Raw genomic sequence first — 25,678 nt, 5'->3', positions numbered from 1 at the left:
CACAGGCTTTTTGAAAATCGAGCGAGATCATGTCAACACACATTTTTTCATAAAAATTTGGTTGGTTGATTTGGTGCCAGACTGAAGCTCATGCAACAAATTTTGTCTGACTAAGTATTCCTCAACCTGCTCAAACACAAGAAATTTAAAAAACCTTAGAAATGGTTATTGAAATTAATACTGGCCTATAATTCCCCAAATCATATTTACTATTTCTTAAAAAGGGAGCAACCCTAGCCCATTTCCGTTCACATGAAACTTAAAATAAATTTATTATATGAGTCATTACATAAGAAATTACACAGGCACCAGTCAGTCAGTCAGTTGCTTTGGACTCACATGCATCAGGAACATTCACAAATGTTAGGCCATGTGTTCCTGAGCCACAAGGTAATTTAGCAACCACCAGCAGCAATGCTTGTAAAAATAAAATAAAATAAAATAACTTGCAACCTTCCATTTATTAAATCACATCTTGTCCTCAATGACTAGCCCTAATTTTTGTGTGAATTTTCAGTAATTTGATTTGTCTGTCTGATATCTGTGTCATGGTTCCCATCCCATTCCCCAGCTCCAGTCCAGTTTTTGTCTCTGTCCCGTCTTCCCCTCCCTCTGTGTTTTGTGTGTGTGTGTGCTCTCCTACAGGGGCACGGCAGAGCTGCAATCAATCATTCATCATCTACTGCTTATCTTCCCTGGTCCTACCTCCACTCGATGCCAGTTTGTTCCGCCACTCTCGTGGTAACCACTGGTCCCTCAGTTTGCTATCCTAGCTTTGCTAAATCTGTCTTTTTGAAAGAAGAGTATCTTTTGTAACTTGTTCTATGTTTGTCACAGTTCTCCGCCGGTGCCCTCGCCCGTCCCTGAGGATCCCTCACCAGTTCCTGCTAACCTCTTGGCTTCTCCCCCTGGACCCTTCCTCCCATACCTGACTCCTGGCCCTGGACTTTTTCCTCACTCCCTGTTTGCTCACCCGTTTTGCCTTGCTGTCACAATTAAACCACTTTGTTCACTACTCCCTGGCAGTCCTGTTTCCTGACTCAGCGTTGGGGTTCAACATTGATAATCCCCAACAATCTGGCTTGATTTCTAAATTTAATATATTTACCATCAGGTGGCAGTTTTGACTGCTTGAACTTAATGTAGGCTGATGTAAATACCATAACTAATATTGCCTTGCTAGCTAATGATCAACACTGATATTTGAAGTAGGTGCAGTGCACATCATGCTTTGGAGAGAAAGCCTGTCTCTGTCATGGCTCTCTGTATATACACATATCGTGTGCACAAATTAATCAAAACATGGAAATGCTGAAAACATGCCTTCACTCTATATTTTTATTCTCTCTATGACCACTAAGGGATGATTGACAGGGACAAAAATCTTTGCAATCTGTGAACTATTTATCAAGAACAGTGTATCCAGCAATCACTGCAGACTCCATTGACAAAAACAGTACTTTTACCAAGCAGAACACAGGAGCTGTGGGGTAGAGAATAGAGAAAGAAGAACATAGCATAACACAGGTTCCATATAAAATGTAAGGTGATGCCAATAATACAGCAGTAGTAATGATAGTAGTGATAATTAAAGTATTAACTGCTCAGTGCATCATGGGAGATCTCCCAGCAGTCTAGGCCTATAGCAGCATAACTAAGGGATGGTTCAAGCCTGAGCCAACCCTAACTATAAGCTTTATCAAAGAGGAAAGTTTTAAGCCTACTCTTAAAGGTACAGAGGGTGTCTGCCTCCCAGACCCAAACTGGGAGAAGGTTCTACAGTAGAGGAGCCTGATAACTGAAGGCTCTGCTTCCCATTCTACTCTTGGAAACTCTGGGAACCACCAGTAAACCAGCATTCTGGAAACACAACGTTCTAGTGGGACTATAGGGAACTATACGCTATTTAAGATAGAATGGTGCCTGAGCATTAAGGGCTTTGTAGGTGAGGAGGAGGATTTTAAATTCTATTCTGGATTTGACTGGGAGTCAATGTAGAGAGGCTAACACAGGAGAAATATGGTCTCTTTTCATAGTTCCTGTCAGTAATCGTGCTGCAGCATTTTGAATCAGCTGCAGAGTCTTTAGAGACTTGTTGGAGCAGCCTGATAATAATGAATTACAGTAGTCCAGCCTGGAAGTAACAAATGCATGGACTAGTTTTTCTGCATCTTTTTGAGACAGAAAATGTCTAATGTTGGTGATATTACACAGGTGAAAGAAGGCAGTCCTAGAAGTTTGTTTTATATGTGAGTTAAAGGACATATCTTGATCAAAGATGACTCCCAGATTCTTTACAGTGGAGCTGGGAGCCAGGGCAATGCCGTCTAATGGAACTACATCATTAGAAAATTTATTTCTGATGTGTTCAGGACCAATTATAATGACTTCAGTTTTATTTGAATTCAGTAGTAAAAAAAAATGCTTGTCATCCAATAATTGTCATAAAGACGGAAGGTCTAGGTTTCCAAAAAAGTCCTTACTGTTCTACTTTAACTTCCTCAGGACTTGATAAAAGTCCATGTGCCATACTGATAGAGGTCATATTTGATTTTTGTTTTGTTTTGTTCTAATTCAGTCTATTTATTTATTTTACCTCATCTGAACTTGATGTGATGGAATAAGAAAAATATTGCAGTATTCCTAATGATAAAGCGCTCCACAGCATGCAGGTCATCAACAGAGCTGTTTACTGGGACAAATTCACAGAATTCAACCTTAAGGAAGTCACCTTTTTTTTTGTTGCTCAGCAAATATGTATTAAGATGTCAGCTTTTTTAGGTGTATCTGTGAGGGTAATGTTGGACAACACAATACTGTGATCAGACAGAGAGGTGGGTAAAATTACAGCACCATGGATTTTGGATATCAATGTGGCAGAAATGAATATATAATCAATATGAGAGTTAGCGACTCGACTCCGGATCCAGCTTGACCTTTGCTGCATGTCATTCCCCTATTCTCTCTCCCCATTTCTTGTCTAGCTTTACTTTCCTATCAAATAAAGGCATAAAGCCCCCAAAAATATTATAAATAAGAGTGGCTGAAGTAGCATTTTGGTGTTGACCTAGACACACTGAAAAAAGTGAAACAAAGCTGTTGTTCGTTTAATGTGTTTGTTCTCATTCTAGTGGTTGAAAAAAAATACTTTGCACAATTAAACTAAACTTTCTTATTTATGTTTATGGTTGAATCGATTTTTATTAGATTGAGTATGATTCGCACATGCGCATTCTTTAAAACTTCTGGCGGCAATTGTACCACCTCAAACGAGCCTGCATTTTGAAGCTGTCGATGCTGGTGAGGATGGTAACTGGTAACGTTAAGGTAAGTCATTCCTATTTTTAAACATGACTGTGCAAAATCTTTAGCCCTCAGATAAAGACTCTGTCTGGAGGTTGTGCGTGTGTGAGCACTGAAACTTTCTGCCATGTGTTGCTAAACTAAACTACCGCTAAAAAAAAAAAAAAAAAACAACTGTATTCGTCCCGCGGGGTCATGGTACGGGCGTTACGGTTCGGTGCACGCAGTCATACGGCGAATACCTCTGAGTGAGTAGCAGGGCTGGACTGGGGCAAAAAAATCAGCCCTGGCATTTGTGGCCCAGACCGGCCAACAACGTTATCGGTTGACGGGGGTGTGCGAGGGGGTGGGCGCAGTGCGGGCGGCAGACAATTAACGCTGGGTGTCGGGCTGCATCGGGTCCGGGCTCAAAATCCGGCGGGTCGCCAGCCCATCCTAGACACCCAATTATGTGTGGGGAAAATATGACCAAATATGGAATACTATGACCACTAGACACCAACCCACCGGGAAAATTCCCGGTATGCCCGTTGGCCAGTCCACCCCTGGTGAGTAGCCTATTAAAAAGAAAAAAAGTCGAGTCCTCGCTTCAATCCAGGTGGCGGTAATGGGCCTAAAAGCTGCCAGCAACCGTCATTAGCCTACAGAAGAAGAAGTAGTTAAAAAAAAAAAAAAAAACAGACGAAGAAGAAAAGTGACGGAGGCTGGAGTCGAATAGTTCCCCCTATCGTCTTTTCTTAACCACTTTTCCTGATGAGAAGGCGAACTTTTAAGGAGTTAGGAGAAGACAACCGCGCCGATCAGCGAATCCGACCACACTTACACTAAATGTGACGTCATTACGCGACAGCGACGTGAGGCCATAGTGCAGTTGCTATGTGATTAATTTTGCTGCCTTAATGTATAATATCAGGGCATACCAAAGTCATCACTGTCTGAAAATACTTGATGACAGCAGAGATTAATTGCTTAGTGTTTTCTCTGGTTGGTAAAGCTAAGCTGAACTGTGTAATAATGAAGCAACATAAGTTATGTTTTGTCAGGTATTTTATTTCATAGGCATAGTAAATCTGATTTAAAAAGAACAGAAGGCATTATAATGTTTTGTTAAGTTTAAACTGTATAATTTGTAGTTCATGTAACATTGAGAATACCCAACATTAAAGAATGTTTTCTCTTTTAATTTAAGGAGAGCAGCCACCAGATCCACTGTGTTCCTGCTGTGCAACCACTTACCAATTTGGAAGTCCCTCGTCATCTTGTAGTAAGTTCTGTGTACAATGTCATGAGATAATATAATGATGATTTGATCCCTCTCCTAAAACCTTCTTCTCCTCTCCTCCACCTTGTATTTCTCCTCAGTTATCCATGCATGTGGAAATGTAAAGACTGTGACCATTCATACTCCAAAAGATCTAAACTTCTTAGACATTATAAACTTGATCATCAACATTATGGGCGCGGCCATGCTTACCCCTGTACTTATGAGAATTGCCCATGCACTTGCAAGACATGGAAAGCTCTGCTCACACATCTAAGCAAATCCCATACTGCTCAAAAATCCTCACAGAAGGATAGATTTTCAGCATTCAAGTGCCACATCTGCAACAACAATCAACTTTCTACTGAGACAGACTTCAGTCTTCAGAGAGTTGATTGATCAAACTGTGTGTTCTTGGTTGGTTGGGACAAAATACTGCAGCCACACAGTCCTTTAAGGAATAGTTTGGACATGTCTGGTCTAAACTGAGAACTCTTGCTTCGGTCATTTATCCATTAAATTGTCCAGTGTTTAAGAAAGTGGGGAGACAGATGTGCCGCTTCTTCTCGACATCATTGTTATTATTAATGTATTTCATACTTACTGTAACTACTCAAAAAGTTTGGAAACGTTATTTCAGTCAATCAGTTCTCCCCTTTAATAATACCAATTGGTACTGTATTTTATATCATTGGAAAGCCTGATTTGTCACCTTTACAATGAGTGCATTTATGGAATGAGCAACAGAGCTAAACTTGTGGGTAGTGCCTAAAGAAAACATTTTGTCATCTGAGCCCTTTTCTCAACTTTCAGTCTTCACATTACACACTTATTTGCTTTGTTTGTATTGTCATACATCTTTTACACTAATCTCCACTTCAGGCATTTTTCTAATACTTTCATGTCATTCAACCTCCTTTAAATCTATTTTTATCAGTTATTGCTTCTGCCATGTTAGTATTACTTCAGCAGTTTTCTTTAGCTGGCAGTTTCCAGTGTACAACATTTTTTTCAACATATTTAAATTCAAAATATTCAACTGTTACACACTGTTTGAGCACTTAAAAAACAATTCATCTCTCAGCTTACAAGTTATACTTTTCAGCTGTTATATCAGCCTTTTCAGCATTGCTTCAACTGTAGCATTCAGCCTTCAGCATTGTCTTGAGAAAATGCTCTTTCTAATTGTCCTCCTTTGTTGCTTTTTTGTGTGTGTGCAGGATGAAAATGAGGCTGACGAACTGGAGCAGAAAGCCATGGCAATCGTTGTCAGTGGAAAAGAGGACATTTAAATAGATTGATGGAACAGAGGTCCTGAAAGAGGTGCCCACAATTGCAACAGCTGTTGCAATGTTCTTCGGGCTCACCTAGGCACTCAACCTAAAATATCCGAAGAATCTGCAGTACACCCTTGAATTTGTGCAAAAAGTCCTGATGGAGCTTGGTGCAAAAAAGATCTCCCCAAAAGTGCATAAGCTGAGCACCCAGCGTTTCAGCTCAGAGTAGGCAGAGTTAACTCGCCTGATTTTACAGTGTTTCTACAACCAAGACTTTGTTCTCTTTTATATGAGGTTGGTGTTTGATATGACTGCATTTCCACTGCTGACAAAAGAATCTGCCCAAGTTATCGCAGGCATGAGTGGGCAGTGTGCTGAAAACCAGGAGAGCACTGGTTTGTTTATGATAGATTTTTCAGACCAAGAGAGGGCCAGAAGCTACCTCACACGTTTGCACGTTATGGAACTGAGGGGATTCACACAAATCCACTGATAACACTTTATTTTAAGGAATAATTCCTCTCTGAATTACTTTTCATTTTGAAATAGGATAATTTTCTGTTTTTGTTTTTTTTCCTGATGTTTTTTAGTTACTATTTGTAATTTATTTTAGTCACTGAGTATTTAGTTTGGATCTGTTCAGCGAGTGTGTTCACCTGAAAATGCAGATATTTCTTGATTGCTGTTTGAGAAAAAAAACTGTTATGGTTGAGAACGATTGTTCTTAAGGTAGGACTATGTTAAAACATTTTGAAAAAAATGTTCATTCAACAATAAATAATATGTTAAAAAGGAATGTGGTCTGAGTATGAATCTAAATGTATTGCAAGTAGTTTCTTTTTTTTAATTCAGTTCTGTAAACATTAAATTATGATGACTTTAAATTTTTATTTGAGATAACTTAAAAAAAAACATTCAAAAGTTGTTTACATGAAGTTAAAATATTCAGGTTCAATAAAGTGGATTATTTACATTAAGTAATGAAACCAATTTATTTATTTTAATTTAGGAAAACTTGAAATAATTGCTTCACCTTCAGAAATTAGTTTACAGGAAGTCAAATATTTTAGTTCAAACTAAATGAATTATTTACATTGTATCAATGCTATAATATTAGGTGTGACAGATTACTTCAATTTTTTTAAGTTGAGCCAATGTTTCATTTTTTTCAGTGCAGTTTGGACGATCAAGAACAGGGTTAACACTGACATTCATATCTGCTTCTATGATTAAGATGGAAAAAGACCCTTCTGTCAAGGGTGTGCCCCCGCCCTTGGCCAAATGTCAAAGGTCTGAGATTGGTTCAAGCCTCCTGCGGCCCTCAGAGGATAAGTGGTATAGATAATGGATGGATGCACCTAATTGACCTAATCTGCACTGATTTCATTTCAGCCCAGTGTGACAGTCCCTGCTGTGTTCTGTTGTAATTTACTGTCACATCCTCTCCTCTCCTCTCCTCCTGTTTCACAGTTGGGGAGCAGAGGAGACAGGCTGACAGCTTGTCAATGTAATGTGCAATAAAAGCTCCATCCACTGTTAAAATTCACGCACACATCAGGGGTGATTTGGGGTTCAGTATCTTGCCCAAGGATACTTCGGCATGTGGACTGGAGGACCCGGGGATTGAACTACCAACCTGGTTGGTGGGCACTCACTGCTTCAATGTATGTGGAAAATTTGTTGCTGTAGTCTACCGAGAAGATAATGTCTTTGCCACTGAGCTTCAGGGGAGGAGGAGAGAGAGCCACCACGCTGGGTTCAACACGGTGAGCTCTCATGACCTCAATATTCTCGTCAGCCAAAAGAGGAAACCATTTGGGAAGGGATGCAGTTATGTCCTGGCAGGTGCTGGAGCCCTCTCTGCCCCCAGGTATCCCTCCATATCCTCTCAACTCTCTTCTCTTGCACCATTATGGTTCTTCTCTGTGGTGTCCACACGTTTGAAAAGAACATTTTGTCAACTGTGTTATTCAGTTGAATGAATTTGGATTCCTTGAACTGGTGCTCCTTAGCCATGACTGGCTTGATCGTGTTAGCTACTTTATCCTTCATACCACTGCTGAGTTTGCTTGACATTTCACTCTATTTTAGAGTCGGTTAAATTTGATTATTAGTAATTTGATTTAGCTGCTTACTTCCTCTACAAAAGCCTTTCTTCTTAGAAAGTTAGTGAGAGTTTGAAAGAGTGTGAGTAGAAACACAACGAGGCTGTAAAGGTGGACTGGTGAGTAGATGGGTTTTTGTGTGCAGCATTATGACACATATAACCTCTGTAGTCTCATTCAGCGACTTGCTAGCAGCTGTCTTTTTTGAGACACGTAACCCTAAAAAAATCCAAAAAAAGTGGGGAATTTTCTGACATATTTTATGTTGTAGAATAAAATGTGATGTGTCTTGAGCTTGTGTTAAGCACAGACCTTATTTCTGTCACTTAACCAAAAGGCCCATTCAAAAAACCCATTGACAAGGGAACCAGAGTAACGTATTTCCAGATTTTAGGACTCAGTCCTGCACCACTCTGTTACAGACGTAAAAGTATCGTCAATTTCACGATATCAAGATAATAGATAGTGTCTCAATACCGTTGTGGACCTGGACAGTAACAAACAATAGGTCTTCCAGGCAAAACTGTAGCTTAGTTACAGCCGTGGTGGAGCAGAGCGAAGAGAAATGAGATACTACACAGACCATCATCCTTTGCGCTCTGCTCACTCCCTCTTCAAATCTACAGTGAAGCAGGCAGACGCTGGTGTTGGAGGTGAGGGAGAACAGAGCAGGGGAGAGAGAGACGAAGCCTTTGAAACTGAGGATGCTCCAGCATGTTTTAGATCTGACATGTGGAAGCATTTCAGTTTCCCCATGTCACCAAATGAGAGAGAGAGAAGGAGACTGATAAACAAAAAACAATATGCAGACACTGTCAGACACATCGGGGAATACTACTGACTGCTCTTTGCACTTTCAAATGAATGCCTTGTTCATGGTTCAATTAACAGAATTTTCAATTTTTTTCAAGTCTTTCTTTGCCTTTTTCTAAAATATTGCAACAAATATCGTATCATGGATTTGCCATTGTGAGATTTTGATATCGTTACATCCCTACTCTTTATACATGACATCTCTAGATGTTGATTGTAAAAGTCTGTTTGTTGATGTGGTCTGTAACATCAGTAATAATGGCTTTAGTCGTGAGAACCATCAGTTCAATCCATGCTGTTTCCGAGCCCTCCACCTAGATGTCGGCTCATAGATTAAGTGTCAGATTACTCCTTATAAATAAGTATACCCCACCTCCATTTCTGTTATGATCATGCTGGTAGATGGAGTCTTGAATGTAAGCTATCTATAAATATGCCATGCAAGGCAGACAACCTTCAGAATTGGGTGGCATTACACAGTATTAACTTGTATTGCTTCTTTATGCATCAAGCTTCAATAAATGATTAACACACCTGGGTCTCCTGAAGCTTTTTCCAGCAACTCACAAGAATCAGTTATTTTAGAAACACCTATTGCTGTAAATCTGCTTTCAGTGTACACTGCTGCAAACGACTGCTTGAAATGACTTTTAAAACACCTTCATGAGCTCAGTGTCACAGCCTGCCTGCGGTGTGACCCTAGTTTCTGTTGTCTCTTGTGTTTCTAGTGTTTAGGTCTGTGTTATTTTGGTAGTTATTTCTCCTGTGTTTCTGGTTTCTGGGTTTTTATGGTATTCCTTACACTTGTGTTTCCTGGTCTTTCTGTTTTATTTTGAAGTCTCTTGTCCTGTCTAATGTTTGGTGGTGTTTTTTTTTTTTTTTTTAAACTTCCGGTCCTGTTTTCCCTCCTTTTTTCAGCCCCACCTGTGTCTCGTTTGTAATTATCCCAGTGTGTATATATGGTCTTGTCTTTCCCCAGTTCTTTGTCAGAGTCTTGCAAATGCATTTTGGTCTTGTGTTGTTGTGCTTCCCCAGTGTGTGCTTGCACCTTCCCATGTGGATTTCTGATTAAGGATGTTTGTGTTATATGGACTTTCGCCTGGCTTAACTGTCAAGAGTTTTGTTTGTTTGTTTTCAGTTTGGTTTTTGTTTAATAAATCACCTGAACTCATAATTTTGTGTCTGTATTTTGGGTCCCCCCAGTGTCTCCTCACCTTAAAATGTGACCTCGGTAACTACGCAAGGTGGTGATGATGGACCTGCAGCTGCAACTAGCCCTGTTACACACCAATATTAAACCACTCTGAAAGTTTTCTTTCTTTTCTCTTATAGTAGCCTCATTTTTTAATGACATGATTGCTTCAAAGCTCATCTGAAGCCCTTACCATCAACATAAGCGTAATTAGGGCATTTGGAAAAAAGCTATTTTTGGCCACTGTAGTACTGGAGTGGACTAATCAGTATCTATCGTGGAGAAGCCTCAACCAACAGTAACAACATATTCATGCTAATAATGTCAAATTTCAAGACCACAGGTAAAAGCAATGTTTTAATACCAGGCTTTTGCAGCCTTCTATCATGTTGGATCCCCATGTTGAGGCCCTGATAAATAGTAACTTAGTTCTACTACTACTCTCTCTACAACACGCCAAGTATGCATACACGGCACATGACACTGATTCTACTCAGTGTCAACCTTGTAATATTGTGTTTAAAGACACTGAGTAGAGAACAAGCTCTTTCTTAATGTTCAACTGGACAAGCTCAGACACGACACACAGGGCGTAATGTGAACCAACAGCTAGCATCACTGACAGCGCTGCTGTGAAAAGAAAATACATTTGCCAGAAATGAAAATGAACAGATTGACCACACTGCCCTGCTGTGGTGGTTACAGTTAAAATAACCCCCAGATAGTATAAAGTGATGCTCCTAGATACAGAGATAACACCACAATGGTATAGGTGATGTAGTGTTTAGGGCTCACTAACTTACTGTGCTTACTGCCTTGATAAGCTCTACTTACACAATACACAGTAAAACTGCTGTTTGGTCTCTGATATTCTGCATTGTGATAGAAGCCTGACAGGCCTACACTAATCTTTTAGCCATGCCTACAACTGAAGAATGTTAAGAAGAATTGTACCACACACACACAAATATTTTTGCTTTATGTTAATGTTGATTAATCATTTCATCCACTTGAACTTGTGTTTTTTAGCTACACTAGTATAATAGCATAACAACCTAATATAAGCCCATAATTTATTGTCCATCATCACATCAAAATTTCCCTTTGACCAAAACATGACTAGCTTCCTGCTAAACTAATCACACTCCCATCAGCCTCAGCTGTACTGTGTTTACTACTCATTAATATGTGTTAGCACTCTAATATGCTAAACTAAGATGGTGACTAAATATTTTACCCTCTACAGGAGCATGTTAGCAATGTCATTGTGCACTTGTTGCTCAAAGCACCATCCATCTTGCTACCATGACTCTTTGTTGCTTTGTTTCTGTTGTTTCATTGAAAATATTTTGACATGACATTCTATTGTATTGAGTGTCGGTTTTTGTCTCATTTGAAAAAAGGAGCTCAAATTTGCAAAAATCAGTCTGGTTCTTTTGCTGCTAAATGGTCCACTCTGTTCACTGGCTTATTAAGTTTGTCTGTCTGCTGTTTGGTGCAAAGCATAGTTTACAGAGGGTTTATCTGCCTGCTGCAGGAAAGCAGTGCTGGGTATACTGACACTGATCTATAACAGTAAAGTTCTGGGATGGGAAACCAAAACAATGAGCTGAAAGACTCTGAACACTCCATAGAGCTGAGGGGAACTGCAGAGTTAGGTAATAGTTCTCTGTTTCAGTTAATCTGTAAATACAATTCTTGAAGCCGCAGTTTATTCTACCTAGCTTGTTATGCATTGAGTAGTGTAGGCAGTTTCACAAAGTTTATCTTCAAGTCAGTGTTTCTAGTCTCACCACTGCTAAAGAAAAACACCAGCATTTTGGAATGCTATCTCAAACAGATACATACAAAACAGCACAATCTGTTTCTCAGCTTAGATATCAGAACAGTGTCTGTGTAATGTAGCAACTGATGTACACTGTCCACACATGCACCCAGACAAACTGAGTACTGCAGTGCTGACTTGATTTAGAACTCTGTCACACTGACCAGCCGGGTAAACACAAAAATAACAAACCATAATAACAACTATGCAATGTAGCTTTTAATTCCACAACTATTACACATTTTACAAGGTGGCTAGAACTCTGCCTATTTTGCTGCTTTGACAAATTGAATCTACAAACAATCTAACCCTCAAGCCCTAAAACGTAAACACATTTTCCATTAGCTTGCTATTTCCATCCCCACCCCATCCTAGTTTCTGGGGTCCACACCAAACTAAAGCCATCTGCTTTGTTTTGCTCCATGAAGTGCTCTCAGATAAAATGGATTTGTTGTTTAGGAGGCCATGAAACCCTCAAGCCAAATTACTGAGAGGGGCTGTCCATTAACTGCAAAGAAGAAGGCATGACAGTCAGACTTAGAGCTCGTTTATCTTAACTCTAAAATTATCTTAATTTAAATTATTTAGTATTTGTATTGGAAAACTTGACTTACAGACAGTTCCACTGACTAAATAAACCTCATTTCTTTTATGAGAAAGATAAAGGAACTTAAGTCTGTATCCTCAACAGATACTACATTTCTAAATATGTAATTGTAAGATTTACTGTTGTTCGTAGCCCCACAGTGGTCATAGAAAAAATAAGATATATAGCGAGAGCACATTTCACAACACTGAGCACACAAAGTGCTATTTTGTGCACACAAAATACAACAGACAGACTTTCTCTCCAAAGCATGAAGTGCACTGCACCTACTTCAAATATCAGTGTTAAGTTGATTATTAAGGCAACATTAGTTAGAGTAATTACATGAATTAAATAGCCTACATAATACATTAATTAGATGTTAATCATGAGAATGTAAATAACTATAAGGTGTCACAACCTCATCGGGCTCCTTCATCTTAAGATGAGGAGCAGTGTACCTCTTGCTTCGGAGTGAAAGCAAGTCTGTTGTCATGGGTCTCTGTATATACACTTATATCGTGCACACAGATTAAGTAAAATGTGCACATGAAAAATAAAATGTGGGAACTAATCCTATTTTGTGCAATAGTGAGTGCACAAAAAGCCCTCACTATATATATATTTTTTGTCTTCTCTATGACCACTCCGGGTCTCCATACTTTTGCTACAAGTTTGTGTGCGTGTATATATATATACACAGATATATACACATACACACACACACACACACACACACAGTACTGTGCAAAAGTTTTAGGCACTTCAGATGTTTTTACTCTTATCCTTCATCAGTACCATCAGGGAGGTGTCTGATCAGTCCCAGATTAATGAGTCAAACACAGTCAGCATCATGAACTATCCTCAGAGACAAGAAGAACAAGGAGTCCTGCAACAGATGGTCTGACCCCACAGGGTCCTGATCTCAACATCATGGAGTCAGTCTGAGATGACATGAAGAGACAGAAGACACTGAGACAGCCTGAATCCACAGAGGAACTGAGGCAACGTCTCCAAGATGCTGGAAAAAAAAACTACCTAAGCACAGGTGTACTGAGGAGAACTGGAGCTGTTTTAAAGGCAAAAGGGGGTGGGAGTGGGGGCTGCTGTCATAGGAAATACTGATCTGATTTAGGTTTTTTTGGTTCACTGCAACATGAGGTTAATTGATGAATAAAACTTAATCATGGGATTAATTATTTTTGACAGCATCCTCACTTTACCATAAGTGCCTAAAACTGTCTGAAACATTAAGTAAGTATATATATGTATGTATATATATATATATATATATATATATATATTATATATATATATATATATAGCAGTATGCATACTGCTATAACTAAACAGAACATTTGTGTTTCTTACTTGTAAGTGAGGTCAGTCTTTTCCCAGCGCCCTCCAAACAGCGCAAATCGCTTCCTGCGCTCCTGTCTACTCAGGCCTCCCTTCCTTTTCTTCAGGTTATAGAACGACAGGTTGACCTTCATTAAGGTAGGATAGTCTGGGACTCCGCAGCGAGGGCGCTTCCAAAACTCTGTGTCATTTCTGGATTCTGGTACAGACTTCAAATAGAGCTCCTCATTTAGTGTGTCCTGTTCATGTTGGCCCCTGTTGTTCAGGCCAACATGACTGTTGCTGTGAGGCCATCCCTGCAAACACAGGCACAGTCATTGAAGTCATCATGTAGTCTTTATTAAGGCATAGGAAATACTAATAAATTTCATCTATTTTGAGGCTGAGCACTACAATGTGAATTTTTATGCTGACAATATCATTGTGTACAAAATCAGCTCTACAGACCAGGCCTCCAGGTTATACTTAGCTTCTGACAACATCTAGACCTCTTTTATTATAAAGCTTGGTCTAGACTCCAAAAAGAGAAAATGCGTGCATTTTATAAGGGCAGAAAGCTTTTATGTTAATCCTCTAAATAGAAATCTAACTGATACAATACAGCATCATACATGTTTAGGAATTTGATTAGGTAGTACATTCTCTTACAAAATGTCACAGTGCCATTTGATTCATTACTATGGACAGCTATTGCACAAGCCACCATGAGTTACGAGAAAAGATCAAGATAAAGCAGGAGAAGGCATCAGCATAAACAGCAGAAAACCTGGACATTAGTGGAGGAACAGGATGGCAATGCCCCCATGCATATACACTGATCAGCCATAACATTATGACCACTGGTGGATGAAGTGAATAACATTGATCATCTCGTTATAACACAATGTTCTGCTGAGGATTCTTTGGTCGTGATATTCATTTAGATGTTACTTTGTCATGTACCACCTACCTAAATATTGTCACAAACCAAGCACTCACCCCTCCAATGGCAACAACACTCCCCAATGTCAGGGGCCTCCCCCAGCAGGATAATGCTCCCACCACACCACAAAAACTGCTCAGAGATGTCTCGAGGAACAGAGCCAAAGCTGCTGACCTGGGCTCCAAACTCTCTAGAGCCCAATCTGATTCAGTACCTGTGGGAACCTACCTAATATTGCATAGGTCCTCCTCATACTGGGGGACCCATTTAAAACAGCTCTGACCTGTTGGGGCTTGGACATGGGATCTCTGAAGATCTCCTGTAGTGTCTGGCACCAGGACATTGGCAGCAGGGCTGCAGGATGGGGCCTCCATGGATCTGACTTGTTCTGGATCATTCCACAGATGCTGGTCAGATTGGAATGTGGGAAGTCTGGAGGCCAGGTCAACACCTTTGGCTCTTTGTCGTGTTCCTGGAGACATTTCAGAGCAGTTTTTGTGGTGTGGTGGGAGCATTATCCTGTTGGGGGAGACCCCTGACATTAGGGAGTGTTGTTGCCATTGTGGGTGTGTGTTTGGTCTAAAACAATGTTTAGGTGGGTGGTATGTGTTAAAGTAACATCTAAATGAATGAAGGACCCATGGTTCCTCAGCAGAACATTGTATTGTAACAAAATGATGAATGTTATTCACTTCAGCTGTCAGTGGTTTTAACATTATGGCTGATCAGTGTATATGGCACAAGAGGTCACTGAATAGCTTGATGATGCATGAAATTATGTGAATCGTATGCTATGACCTTCGCAGTCACCAGATCTCAATCCAGTTGAACACTGATGGGAGATATTGGACCAAGTTCCTGGGGATGACTCTCTCTCTAAATACCTATTTTAAAGAGTACAGTCTAGACCTGCTCTATATGAAAAGTGCCTTGAGATGACTGTTGTTGTGATATGGCGCTATATAAATAAAACTGAATTGAATTGAATTGAACTGAATGACTAGTCACAAGCTGAAATTACAGACACACATGTTTTTTCCTTTACTGATAGTGACAGTGGTCACTGCAGCAAAGTTTTAGCCTTGATACACGGTATGCACTTAACCAGGTGATCTACCAGTGTATATCATATGCTATATACACTAGTTTTGCTTCTGTAAGAACTTTATTTAATGAGATGAACCGTTTCTTCATTCAACTACTCATTTCAAGTTGAAAGAACTCAAGTTAGAATAAGTTGAGTTAATAAGTTTTTAAGTGGTCTAACAATTAAAACTAGACATTCTATGTTGAATTCATTTAAAATTATAAGATTTATAAGAACATTACATGTTTATGTTAAGTTCCTGAGAAAAGATGAGTTGATTCCACTAATTTACTGTATGATGTATTAAAGTGTAGTTCTGTGAACAAATAATGTTTTGCTTGGATAACTTGAAAGTTTTAAGGAATAAAACTGAAGAACTTTGGTTTATTATATTGCCAAGAGTCATTATACATGATTAATTTGTCAATGGTAAACAGACAAACAAACAAACAGATACAGGGCTTTCCAAATAACACACCATGGATGACTCGGCTGAAGAACCGCAACATAGCCTTCAAGTCTGGTAATAATTAACAATACAGGTTGCCAGATTAAACTTGAAGAGAGCTATCAAGAGCTTACAGCTTACAAAAAAGAACTATAGAGGGTCACGAAAACAACAACAACAACATATCATCAACACAATTACCTTCACTCATGGACATATACAGAACCCAGTGTCTCCACTGGGCCAAAAACATAATCAAGTACTCCTCTCACCCAGGCAACCACCTCTTCACTCTGCTACCCTCTGAAAGGTGCTAGAGGTCTATCAAGACCCACACCTTTAGACTCCAGAACAGTTTTTATCCACATGCCATCAGAGAACTTAACTCTTAACAATAACTGACTGTGTAGTAATTAGGGCTGTGCATCTTTTTTGATCTGACAATCCAATTATCCTTACAACAATTCAGTTCAGTTCAATATCATGATGCATCATGACACGTTGCATCCCCAATTTTCTATATTACTGCATATGACTACTTTTTCATCAATAAATAAAAGTAGTCAGATTATTATGAACTTCCTTTTTTATTATTTAGAAAAGGGCTTTAGAAATAAATGTTGACATAAATGTCTTTAAATTATAAACCAAAATAAATAAATTGTATAGGTTTAGCCTTCCTATATTTGTGTATGAAATTGTCCATCCTCAAAACTAAAACTTATCCTTCTGCAGTCTAGCTTCAGCTTATACCAACTGTCTTCTGCTCTAAGATAGGACACTGAGGACACTGAGTTTGTTAATTTGTCAGACGTGGACTTACTCATCTTGGCTCTGAAACCATCATCTGGTCAAGAGTGGGTTAGCGACGCTGCCTGCTCATACTAGAACTAACATTAACGTTAGCTTTGGCGTCCATGATTGCTGCTACACGGTGATATGCAAATTCTTTGTTGCCTAATTTGCACACAACCGTGCTCTTATCTACGCTTCCATCCGACGGTTTTTTAAACTGAAACTTTCCATCCACCGGGCCAAACAATGTGGTCTCATCTGTTTCATCCATCATGTTCGTGTTAGCCTGCTACTGTGTTTTGCCACTGGAGACAGTGGAAACACAAGAGAAATTCAAAGTCCCAACTAAAACCAAAAACAGAGTCTCTCTGAACACTTTGTAATCCTTTTTATGCCATAGAATATGGAAGCTAGTTCCACAGGAGCATGATAGGTAAAGTCTCTGCCGCCCATTCTACTGTTGGAGACTGTAGGAACCACCAGTAAGCCTGCAAAGTGTTATATTGGGATAACAGGGTACTGAGGTCTTTAAGATGAGATGGAGCTTGGTCATTAAGGGCTTTGTGAGTATGGAGAGGGATTTTGAATCCTAGTCTTTGATTTTACGGGGGGGGAATGCAGAGAAGCAGGAGAAACTCTTTATCTAGTTCCTGTCAGCACTTGTGCTGGAGCATTTTGAATCAATTAGGCTTTTCACAGAGTTATTGGGACATCCTGCTAAGAAATTACAGTAGTCCAGTCTGGAGGTAAAAAATGAGTGATCTAGTTTATCAGCATCCTTTTGAGACAAGATGTTCCTACTGTTCACAACATTTTGCAGGTGAAAGATGGCTGTCCTGGAGACTTGTTTAATGTGGGAGGCAAAGGACATGTCCTGGTCAAAAATGACTCCAAAGGTCCTTTCAGTAGAACTGGAGGCCAAGGTTATGGCATCGAAAGTAAAATGTTTGTCCTGCGAAAATGTTTTTCTGAGGTGTTCAGGGCCAAGTAAAAATAACCCGAGTCTGAATTCAGAAGTAGAAAATTACAGGTAAACCAAGCTTGTTTATGTCTTTATGACAGGCCTGAAGTTTGACTACGTGATTAGTTTCACTGGGCTTCCTAGATAAATACATCTGTCATCTGCATAGCAATGGAAATTTACGTGGCTCTTCATAAAGGAAACATATATAGAGTAAGAAGTATCAGTCCTAGCACAAAACCCTGCGGAACTCAGTAGGTAACATTTGTGTGCATGTAAGAGTTGTTGTTAACATGACCAAACTGAAATCAATCTGATAGATATGACTTAAATCTGCCTAGTGTGGTTCATTTAATCTCAATGACATGTTTCAGACTGTAATAAAATCTTACGATCAGTGGTGTTTAATGCAGTGCTAAGATCTAACAAGACAAGTACAGAGATGAATTCATTGTCTGAGGCCATGAGAAGATCACTGGTAACTTTCATGGGTGCTGTTTCTGTGCTATGATGTACCCTAAATCCTAATTGCAGGTTTGATATTAATAAGGCATTTCAGTTGATTCTGTATGAGACAATTCGTCAGTGCTAGTTGCGGGAAGGAGATGATGACATTCTCTCAAGCACATATTTGTGAAGTGTACCACAGAGCTTGGTTACAGCACTTTCAGATAGACACATACTGCATGGATTTTTTCCCAAATGCTGTGTCTAGTCTATTATTGTAAATGATACCTAAAATGATAGATGTCGGACAAAAGAGGGGTTTGTGGAAGTATTATTAAATGCTCAATATCTATGCCAGAGGGTTCATTAAGCGTGAGAGGGTTCATTAACATGCTGAGGAAAGCCAAGTGAGTTTAATAGTGAATTATTGGAGTGATAATCTGATGACATGACTTTATAAGCATCACATAGTGCTGCACTGGGTGGCTGTCACACTCCATTCTTTACACAATGAAGTCAGCTCCTTGCTGACTTGGTTTGATTTCTGTTTTGCTGATTTGACTGTTTGAAGCTCGCAAGGTACAGTTCAGGTACAGAGTTGCTGAGTGGGCAACTTTAAGGATACTGTAACAGAGATCTAACAAGAGAGTGATAATTATTAGGTGATAACTGTCATGAGGCCGCTGTGTCCTTGTCTATTACTAGTTCTCACATTACTGGGATAAATGTGAGTAATTATTAAAAAGGTTAATTCATCCTGTAGTCAAAAAATAACATACAAATACTGTATCTGACAAACATATTCTCTCATCATATTTATCAGCTATTGGAATATGTGGCACTCTTCATTTTCTCTAACAAAACATAAAGTCATTTTGGTGTGTGTGTGTGTGTGTGTGTAGTATTTTCATCTGACATCAGCTCATCCACAACTTACTGTAATAAAGTGCTTGGAATAAAGTGCACAACCACTAATCTGTTATGTCTGTCATTGGCCTCATCTCCATTTGGGCTTTTTTTTTAATTTGACAACTCAGTTTTGACAATTGAGTTTCAAGTTTCAAAAGTCAGCATTTGGGAGGAGGCAAGGGTCTAATGAAAAGCCCTAATGAGTTGGATTACCCAGAAAGTAGGATCCAGTGTTTTTGGAATTTGACCTTCATCTCTATGGATGCACAAGTATCCCTTTATTTAATAATTACATAATTCATTACCATTTAGTACATGGTATTATTCTTTTGAGAGTTTTTTAGTCAGAAAGATTAGTTTTAAGTTAGGAAAAAATATTTTCCTTGCTTTACAACATTGCATACTGTATATTTCTGTATCTGTGTATTGACACACTTAAAAAAAAGCTATATGATGCTTACAGTGTCTGAAAAGTTAGATGCCAAGTTTCAGGCAATGAGAGGCAGAATACCTAGCAGTTTTGCTTGAAAAATTACTGAAACTATTACTTGTTATAATATTTGCCATTGAACCTAATCATCATCAGGATTAAAGAGGTTTTAACCACTAACCAAAATTTATGCCTCAGGCTTAGCTGAACTGACAGACAGCTCAATTTAGGTTGAGTGACAGAACTAAGGCAAGTGTGTAGGCAAAGGACAAGTTTTCATTTAGAAAGCATAAACACAAAATTTGAAACAAGGCTTTGTGTATGCTAGGGGAATCCTGGAGATGGGGCTGACATGTCACCACAAGATAGTGTGGCTGCTGCGTCTTGCCCAAACTGACGTGCCCCAGCGTCAAACCAAATTAACTGCTGAGCCTGTCTACACGGGGGGCATTGTTGTTTTATCTAATAGGTGCCATCTGTTACATTGGGGAGTCTTTGTTGATGTCATTCAGGCATGTAAAAACAATGTGTCCATGCAGGTATGAACATGTACATGACAAAAAAACCACACACACACACACACACACACACACACACACACACACACAGCAAGCAGATGTCTGGAAATTCCCTGTTCAGTCATGACATCAGGTGGTCTGTACCATAATACAGAGAGTGTATTAAGAAAGCTTTTCAAGGATGCTGATCTGACATTTGTGGGAATGACTAACCTTACGACTTCTAATATTAAAAAGCGGGCAGGATCTGTTTTTATTCCCTAAACCACCACAAATGTGATAAGATCTACTCCCACAGACATCCTTTGGCTTATAAAAAGTAGTCCAATAAATGTGATAAATGTTTGCACTCAGTGGGGGAAATCTCTCAAGGGTAAATATTTAACCACAAAAACTCCCAGCTGTTAGCAGGCATTCAGTGTTTTGCGCACAAACTGGCTGATTACGCCAAGTGGAGGGAGTATTTGCAATTTAGAGAGGATTAGTATGAATGGCAATGAGAGACTGATCCTTCACTGTAAAAATCTTTCACTAAACCTCATTTAGTTAATGAGCTCCATCATAGATTTGAACTTTTCTACATAAAATACACTTTTTAGAGCTACACCTGACTTTTACCTCTGCTTAAATGTCAAAATGTACTTAAAGCAAATAAATTACCTCAAGTATCATAAGAAAATTACTTATTATGCAGAAAAATGTCCTTTGAGTGGTATATAATTATATATTTCATTATTAGATTGTTAATATTGATGCATCAATGTGTAAGCAGCATTTTGTAGCTGATAGAGGTGAAGTTTACTTAGAATCCACTGGCTAATTTAAGAACACTCAATGCTGCTACCATCACCATGGTGGCAGTCAGCCAAAGTTAACAGTCCCATCTAACAGAAAAAGCAGTGTGTGTATTTGTGAAGTTTTTCATTCTTAAAAAACTTCTGTCTGACCTCAAAAGTATGGAGGTGCTCTGTGTGGAGTAGTTAATTGAAACCAGCAGATATTACCTGCTAGCTTATGAATCACCAAATGCCATGATTTATGTAATAAGGACAAATACATAATTTAATATAAATAGGAAGGACATTGTGCTGTGACAGATGAAGTTCAGCAAGGAAAAATAAAACAATTTAGCTGAAGATATGCAGGATGATGGCTCAGCATCCATAGGGCAGATTGCTTACTCTTCAGTGGTTTCTTTTGTGGATTTAATGGTGATTTATGAAAGAAGAAAATATTTCATGGACCATTAGCTTGTGGATTTTACTTTTAATTTTTTCCAAAGTTGAAGTTGCCACATTGAACTCTTCACCACCAATGACAGGGGTTGATGTTACTGACCAGATCTGATGTGTAGCCCTACTGACATGAACCTTGGTGGAATTAATTTGCCTCCTGCCTCCTTCCACTGATATAATAGGCACTTAATAAATTGCCAGTAGCCACATGAGTCTTGGTGGCAGGCCATGCTGGAAGAGCCAGGCCTTGAGCTTACTGGGTAAGCCTGATCCCTCTGTCAGTCATTCATCTGCCTGTTTAATTGACCTAGATATGTTGCCTCTGTTAGTGTGTGAGGTTTTCTTCAACTAATTGTATAACCTCGCCTTGGACTGGAAGCTGGAATTTGCTGGTCATTTCACCATTTCTGATCACAATGCTTCTGGACTTCCTTGGTTTGAACTAGAGATGCACTGATACCGATACCAGCATCTGTCCGATACCCTGTTCTTGTACTCATACTCATATTCATAAAAGTGTCCTATACCACAGCACCTGATGCCACTTTATGGCAGCGTGACGTTCAGTTGGACGTTCAGGTGCTAATTAAGAGCTAGGAGGAGCAATGTCGGCAGTGTGGAGGTATTTCACAGTGGATGATGGTGACTAAAGTAAAGCAGACTGCAAGAGGAGGGACGAACGTGAGAACTTTCAACACAAGCAGTCTGTTAAAACATGTAAAAAACAGCAGCAGTGTGGAAAGTGAAAGGCTTGTTAGCTCAGTGTCCCACATTGTAGATGAAAACCAAAACAGCTGATAATGCAGAGAAGCTGCTTTTCATTCAAAAAACAAAATAGACTTAGTTCTCACAGACAGAAGCTGCTGATTACAGGATAATGCCTTAGTTGCTCTGCCACAGTTTGATGTTGGTACAGTTATATTTCAGGGCTATATTTAAGTGAAATATGTAGTTAGAAAGTTTGTTAGAAAAAAGATGCAGTTGAATGCTAAAATGTCAATAACAGTACTTCTGTTTGAATAAAATGTGTGGCAATTTCTTACAGCCAGAGAATGAAACAATATCTGATGAAAATAAAACATGTTTTCAAGTAAACGTACAAAGTGTAATAAAGTGTAAATGTGTAAGTGTACACAAATGTAAGTACTTGTAATTGGATTGAAAAAATGTGGTATCGGTGCATCCCTAGTTTGAACGCCATTCTTGCCCTTGTTTCATACTGGTGCCCTGAAAGTGGCAGCCTGTTGCAGCTCCTGGGTTATCTGCTCTAGACCCTCTTGAGTTTGTGAGAAGCAGGTACATTGTCACCTAGATCTTTGAATATCTCTTGGATAGGCCCTAGTTTGTTTAGCTAGAGAGCTCCCTGTCTGGTGTGGTGGTCAGTAACACTGAAGTGGCACAGGAACTGTCCTGTCTCCATTTCTGTTCACTCTGTACACCTCAGATTTCCAGTATGACTCTGAATTGAAGCTGAACTCTGATGAGTGATGATGATTCTGCAGTGGTGAGGCATATTAGAAATGGGAAGGAAGCAGAGTACATGGAACTGGTGGCTAACTTTGTGGAGTGGAGCAGCACTCTTAAACGTTGACAAGACCAAGGAGATGGTGGTCGACCTTAGTTGGAGGACAGCTGCAACCAAACACAGTATCATGATGAGTAAGGAGAAGGCACTTATGGAGAACAACAAGCACTTGGATGTCCACTTGAACAACAGACTTCACTGGAGGACCAACATTGATACTGTGTAGAAGAGGGGGAGGAGCAGTCTTTAGTACTAGTAGTACCAGTCTGTGGTAGTGAATGCCATCTACTGTGATGTGGTCCATCACTGGTCAGAATCTGGAGATGTTTGAGGATGAGGAGCAGGAGGTCAGTGAACAAAGAGTTCTCCATCATGGACAGTCCATCTAATCCCCTCCACAACACTGCACAGACAGCAGTGCTCATTTTCATACAAATTTGCTGTCATAAAGAACATTTGTGGAAATCATTCCTACCATAACCATGATACTGTCCAGCAGCTCACCTCTGTGTGATAGATGAACACACTGCTGCACTACCCTCTGTATGTAATACTCTTACTATAAATTTTATAAACTCTTATTTCACTCCTACCTTTCTTGAATTACACACCAACCTGCTGTTTATATTTATCTGTATTTTGTATATTTCCATTTTTATTTAATGCTCTTTTTGATGTATGTATTGTGTGTTTTTTGCATTTTTGACTCAGTATCTATCTATGTTGCCAAGTCATCAAGTACCTTCAGGATCCACCTTGCTTGTGCATGCGATGTAACAGAGTGAAAACAAGCAAAGTGAATGTAAATCATTCACTGTCAGTCATTAAGTGTTTTATGGGTTGATACTGTTGCAATGTAGTCCTGTTAGGAAGGGCTGGTTGTTTTCAGCAGACACTCAAGAGTGATGTTCAAACAAAAGTCTCTATGGGGCTGTTTAGTCATTCGGTGTCTGGTAGCCTGAGTCTCTCTCTAAGTAGCTATCTCCTGTTTTCTCCTTTTCCTCTGAGTCAGCAAACAAGCTCAGTTTTTTAACCTCCACCACTTGCCAGATGACTTGCCTGTGCCTGCATAATCTGACTCTCAGTCATGCTGTTGACAGCTATACTGGAAAGCAGGCCTGGCATCCATCAAGTAGCAGAAAATGTGGAACAAATGTTATCCTGGCTGGGCATACAGTAGAATGGCTTAACATGCATATCTTGTCCAAATAAAAATGTACACTACAAGCATGCTCACAAATACATTGAAAATGGTATCAGCCAGATAACTAAAACATAAATGCTGAGGAACAAACGCATTTACAGACAGATCTTTGTTTGAAAGGCAAATTGAATGCAGCCTTGTGTGAAACTGACAAAAAGTGTTTTACACAGTTTTTACAGTATACACACACAGATCAGACACAACACTACACACACGAGATAAACGTTTTATAAGCGGTACAGCTGATACTCGTTGATGGCTTAACTGACTGGAAACTACATTGGATTACTTTATTCCCATGCAGTTCTTCTGTATCACTTTTAACTCCATCTTTCTTCTTTTCACAGCATCCTCTGTTTGTCCCTAACTGCTCAAAACTATGTCATCTCTGACATAACCCTTCCCCCCATGCATACACTTTCCTCTACACTTCTGCTTTAAGTCTGTGTTTGACTCACCTGTAGCTGATTGGACCCGCTGATGGTCCTCTGCTCGTGTACCGGCAGAGAATGGACACAGAGAAAAAGGTGCAACGGCAAAATGCTGCCGCAAAACAGGACTGTCCGCATCATGTTGTCCCCCAGACACAAGCTGATTGAGTAACGGTGTTTGCAGAGCAGACAGAGAGAGGGCTGCCGCTGGGTAGTGGAGTGAATGATGGCAGGGGATCTTATATTCTGCCGCAGGATCCTTTGTCCTCTTCAAACGACACTTTTACGGGCTCTCGGCTCAACTACACTACACACGTGATTTAACCCCTTTCACTCCAAACGCATGACAGCTTAACATTTGAAGCAATTAAAAGTTGCTGAACGACTCTCACAAAGGAGAGAGCACATAAAGAGCTTAAAGCGAGGAACTGAATGGCTTAAAACAGAGTAGTTATTCAGCTGCTTTTTAAATATTTATTCACTTCATACGGGAACTCTGTGGGACATGCTTGTTATTTCTTCATGAAATCACAGTAAATATCAGGTGTTTCTGTTCCTGTGTTGTATGTTGGTCATTTTAGGATACAGTGAAGGGAGAACGTCTCCCTCACTAATCACGTGTAATATTATCTATCATTCAGTCTTATGAACAACTCAATAACTTGTCAATGCATTAGCTTACTGTATTATACATTATTCTGGGATATTGGTATCAAATCTTAAAAGTTGCTATTTGCAATAATTGGGATCATTTCGTCCATAATGGTAATGACCAAATTTCATAAGGCTCAAATGTGTGGCTTCCATTGCAGTCTAAACAAGGTTATTAGACAGAGGCAACCAAACACATAGAAACAACAGAAACAAACCATAGTATTGGCTATAATCACATTAATGCCATACCTGAGTACGCTATGAACAGCAAATGCTTCTTTGGCTTCAATTATTCTCAAGACACAACAAACACTAAAGTTTCACAAAGATATACCTTTACTATCACCACAGACATAAAGTTATGTGTTATGACTGTTTAATCCAGGTAACA

At 39.4% G+C, this 25,678-nt stretch overlaps 1 protein-coding gene across 1 annotated transcript in view; it reads right to left on the bottom strand.

The window, feature by feature from the left end:
- The window catches only part of LOC108900755 (stromelysin-3), a 36,686-nt gene extending 11,583 nt beyond the window's left edge, over nt 1–25,103 (bottom strand). Inside the window, exons 1-2 of the mRNA XM_018701966.2 lie at nt 24,661–25,103; nt 13,734–14,017 (exon numbers count right to left, since the gene is read on the bottom strand). Coding sequence (XP_018557482.1) covers nt 13,734–14,017; nt 24,661–24,774 — 398 coding nt within the window. The 5' untranslated portion in view covers nt 24,775–25,103. The remainder of the gene's footprint in view (nt 1–13,733; nt 14,018–24,660) is intronic.
- Nucleotides 25,104–25,678: the final 575 nt, after the last annotated feature.

The sequence above is a fragment of the Lates calcarifer genome, linkage group LG9 (assembly GCF_001640805.2).
Source record: "Lates calcarifer isolate ASB-BC8 linkage group LG9, TLL_Latcal_v3, whole genome shotgun sequence".
NCBI classification, from domain to species: domain Eukaryota; kingdom Metazoa; phylum Chordata; class Actinopteri; family Centropomidae; genus Lates; species Lates calcarifer.
Note: the sequence above shows the minus strand (reverse complement) of the source record. Positions and strands in the feature narration are given on the sequence as shown.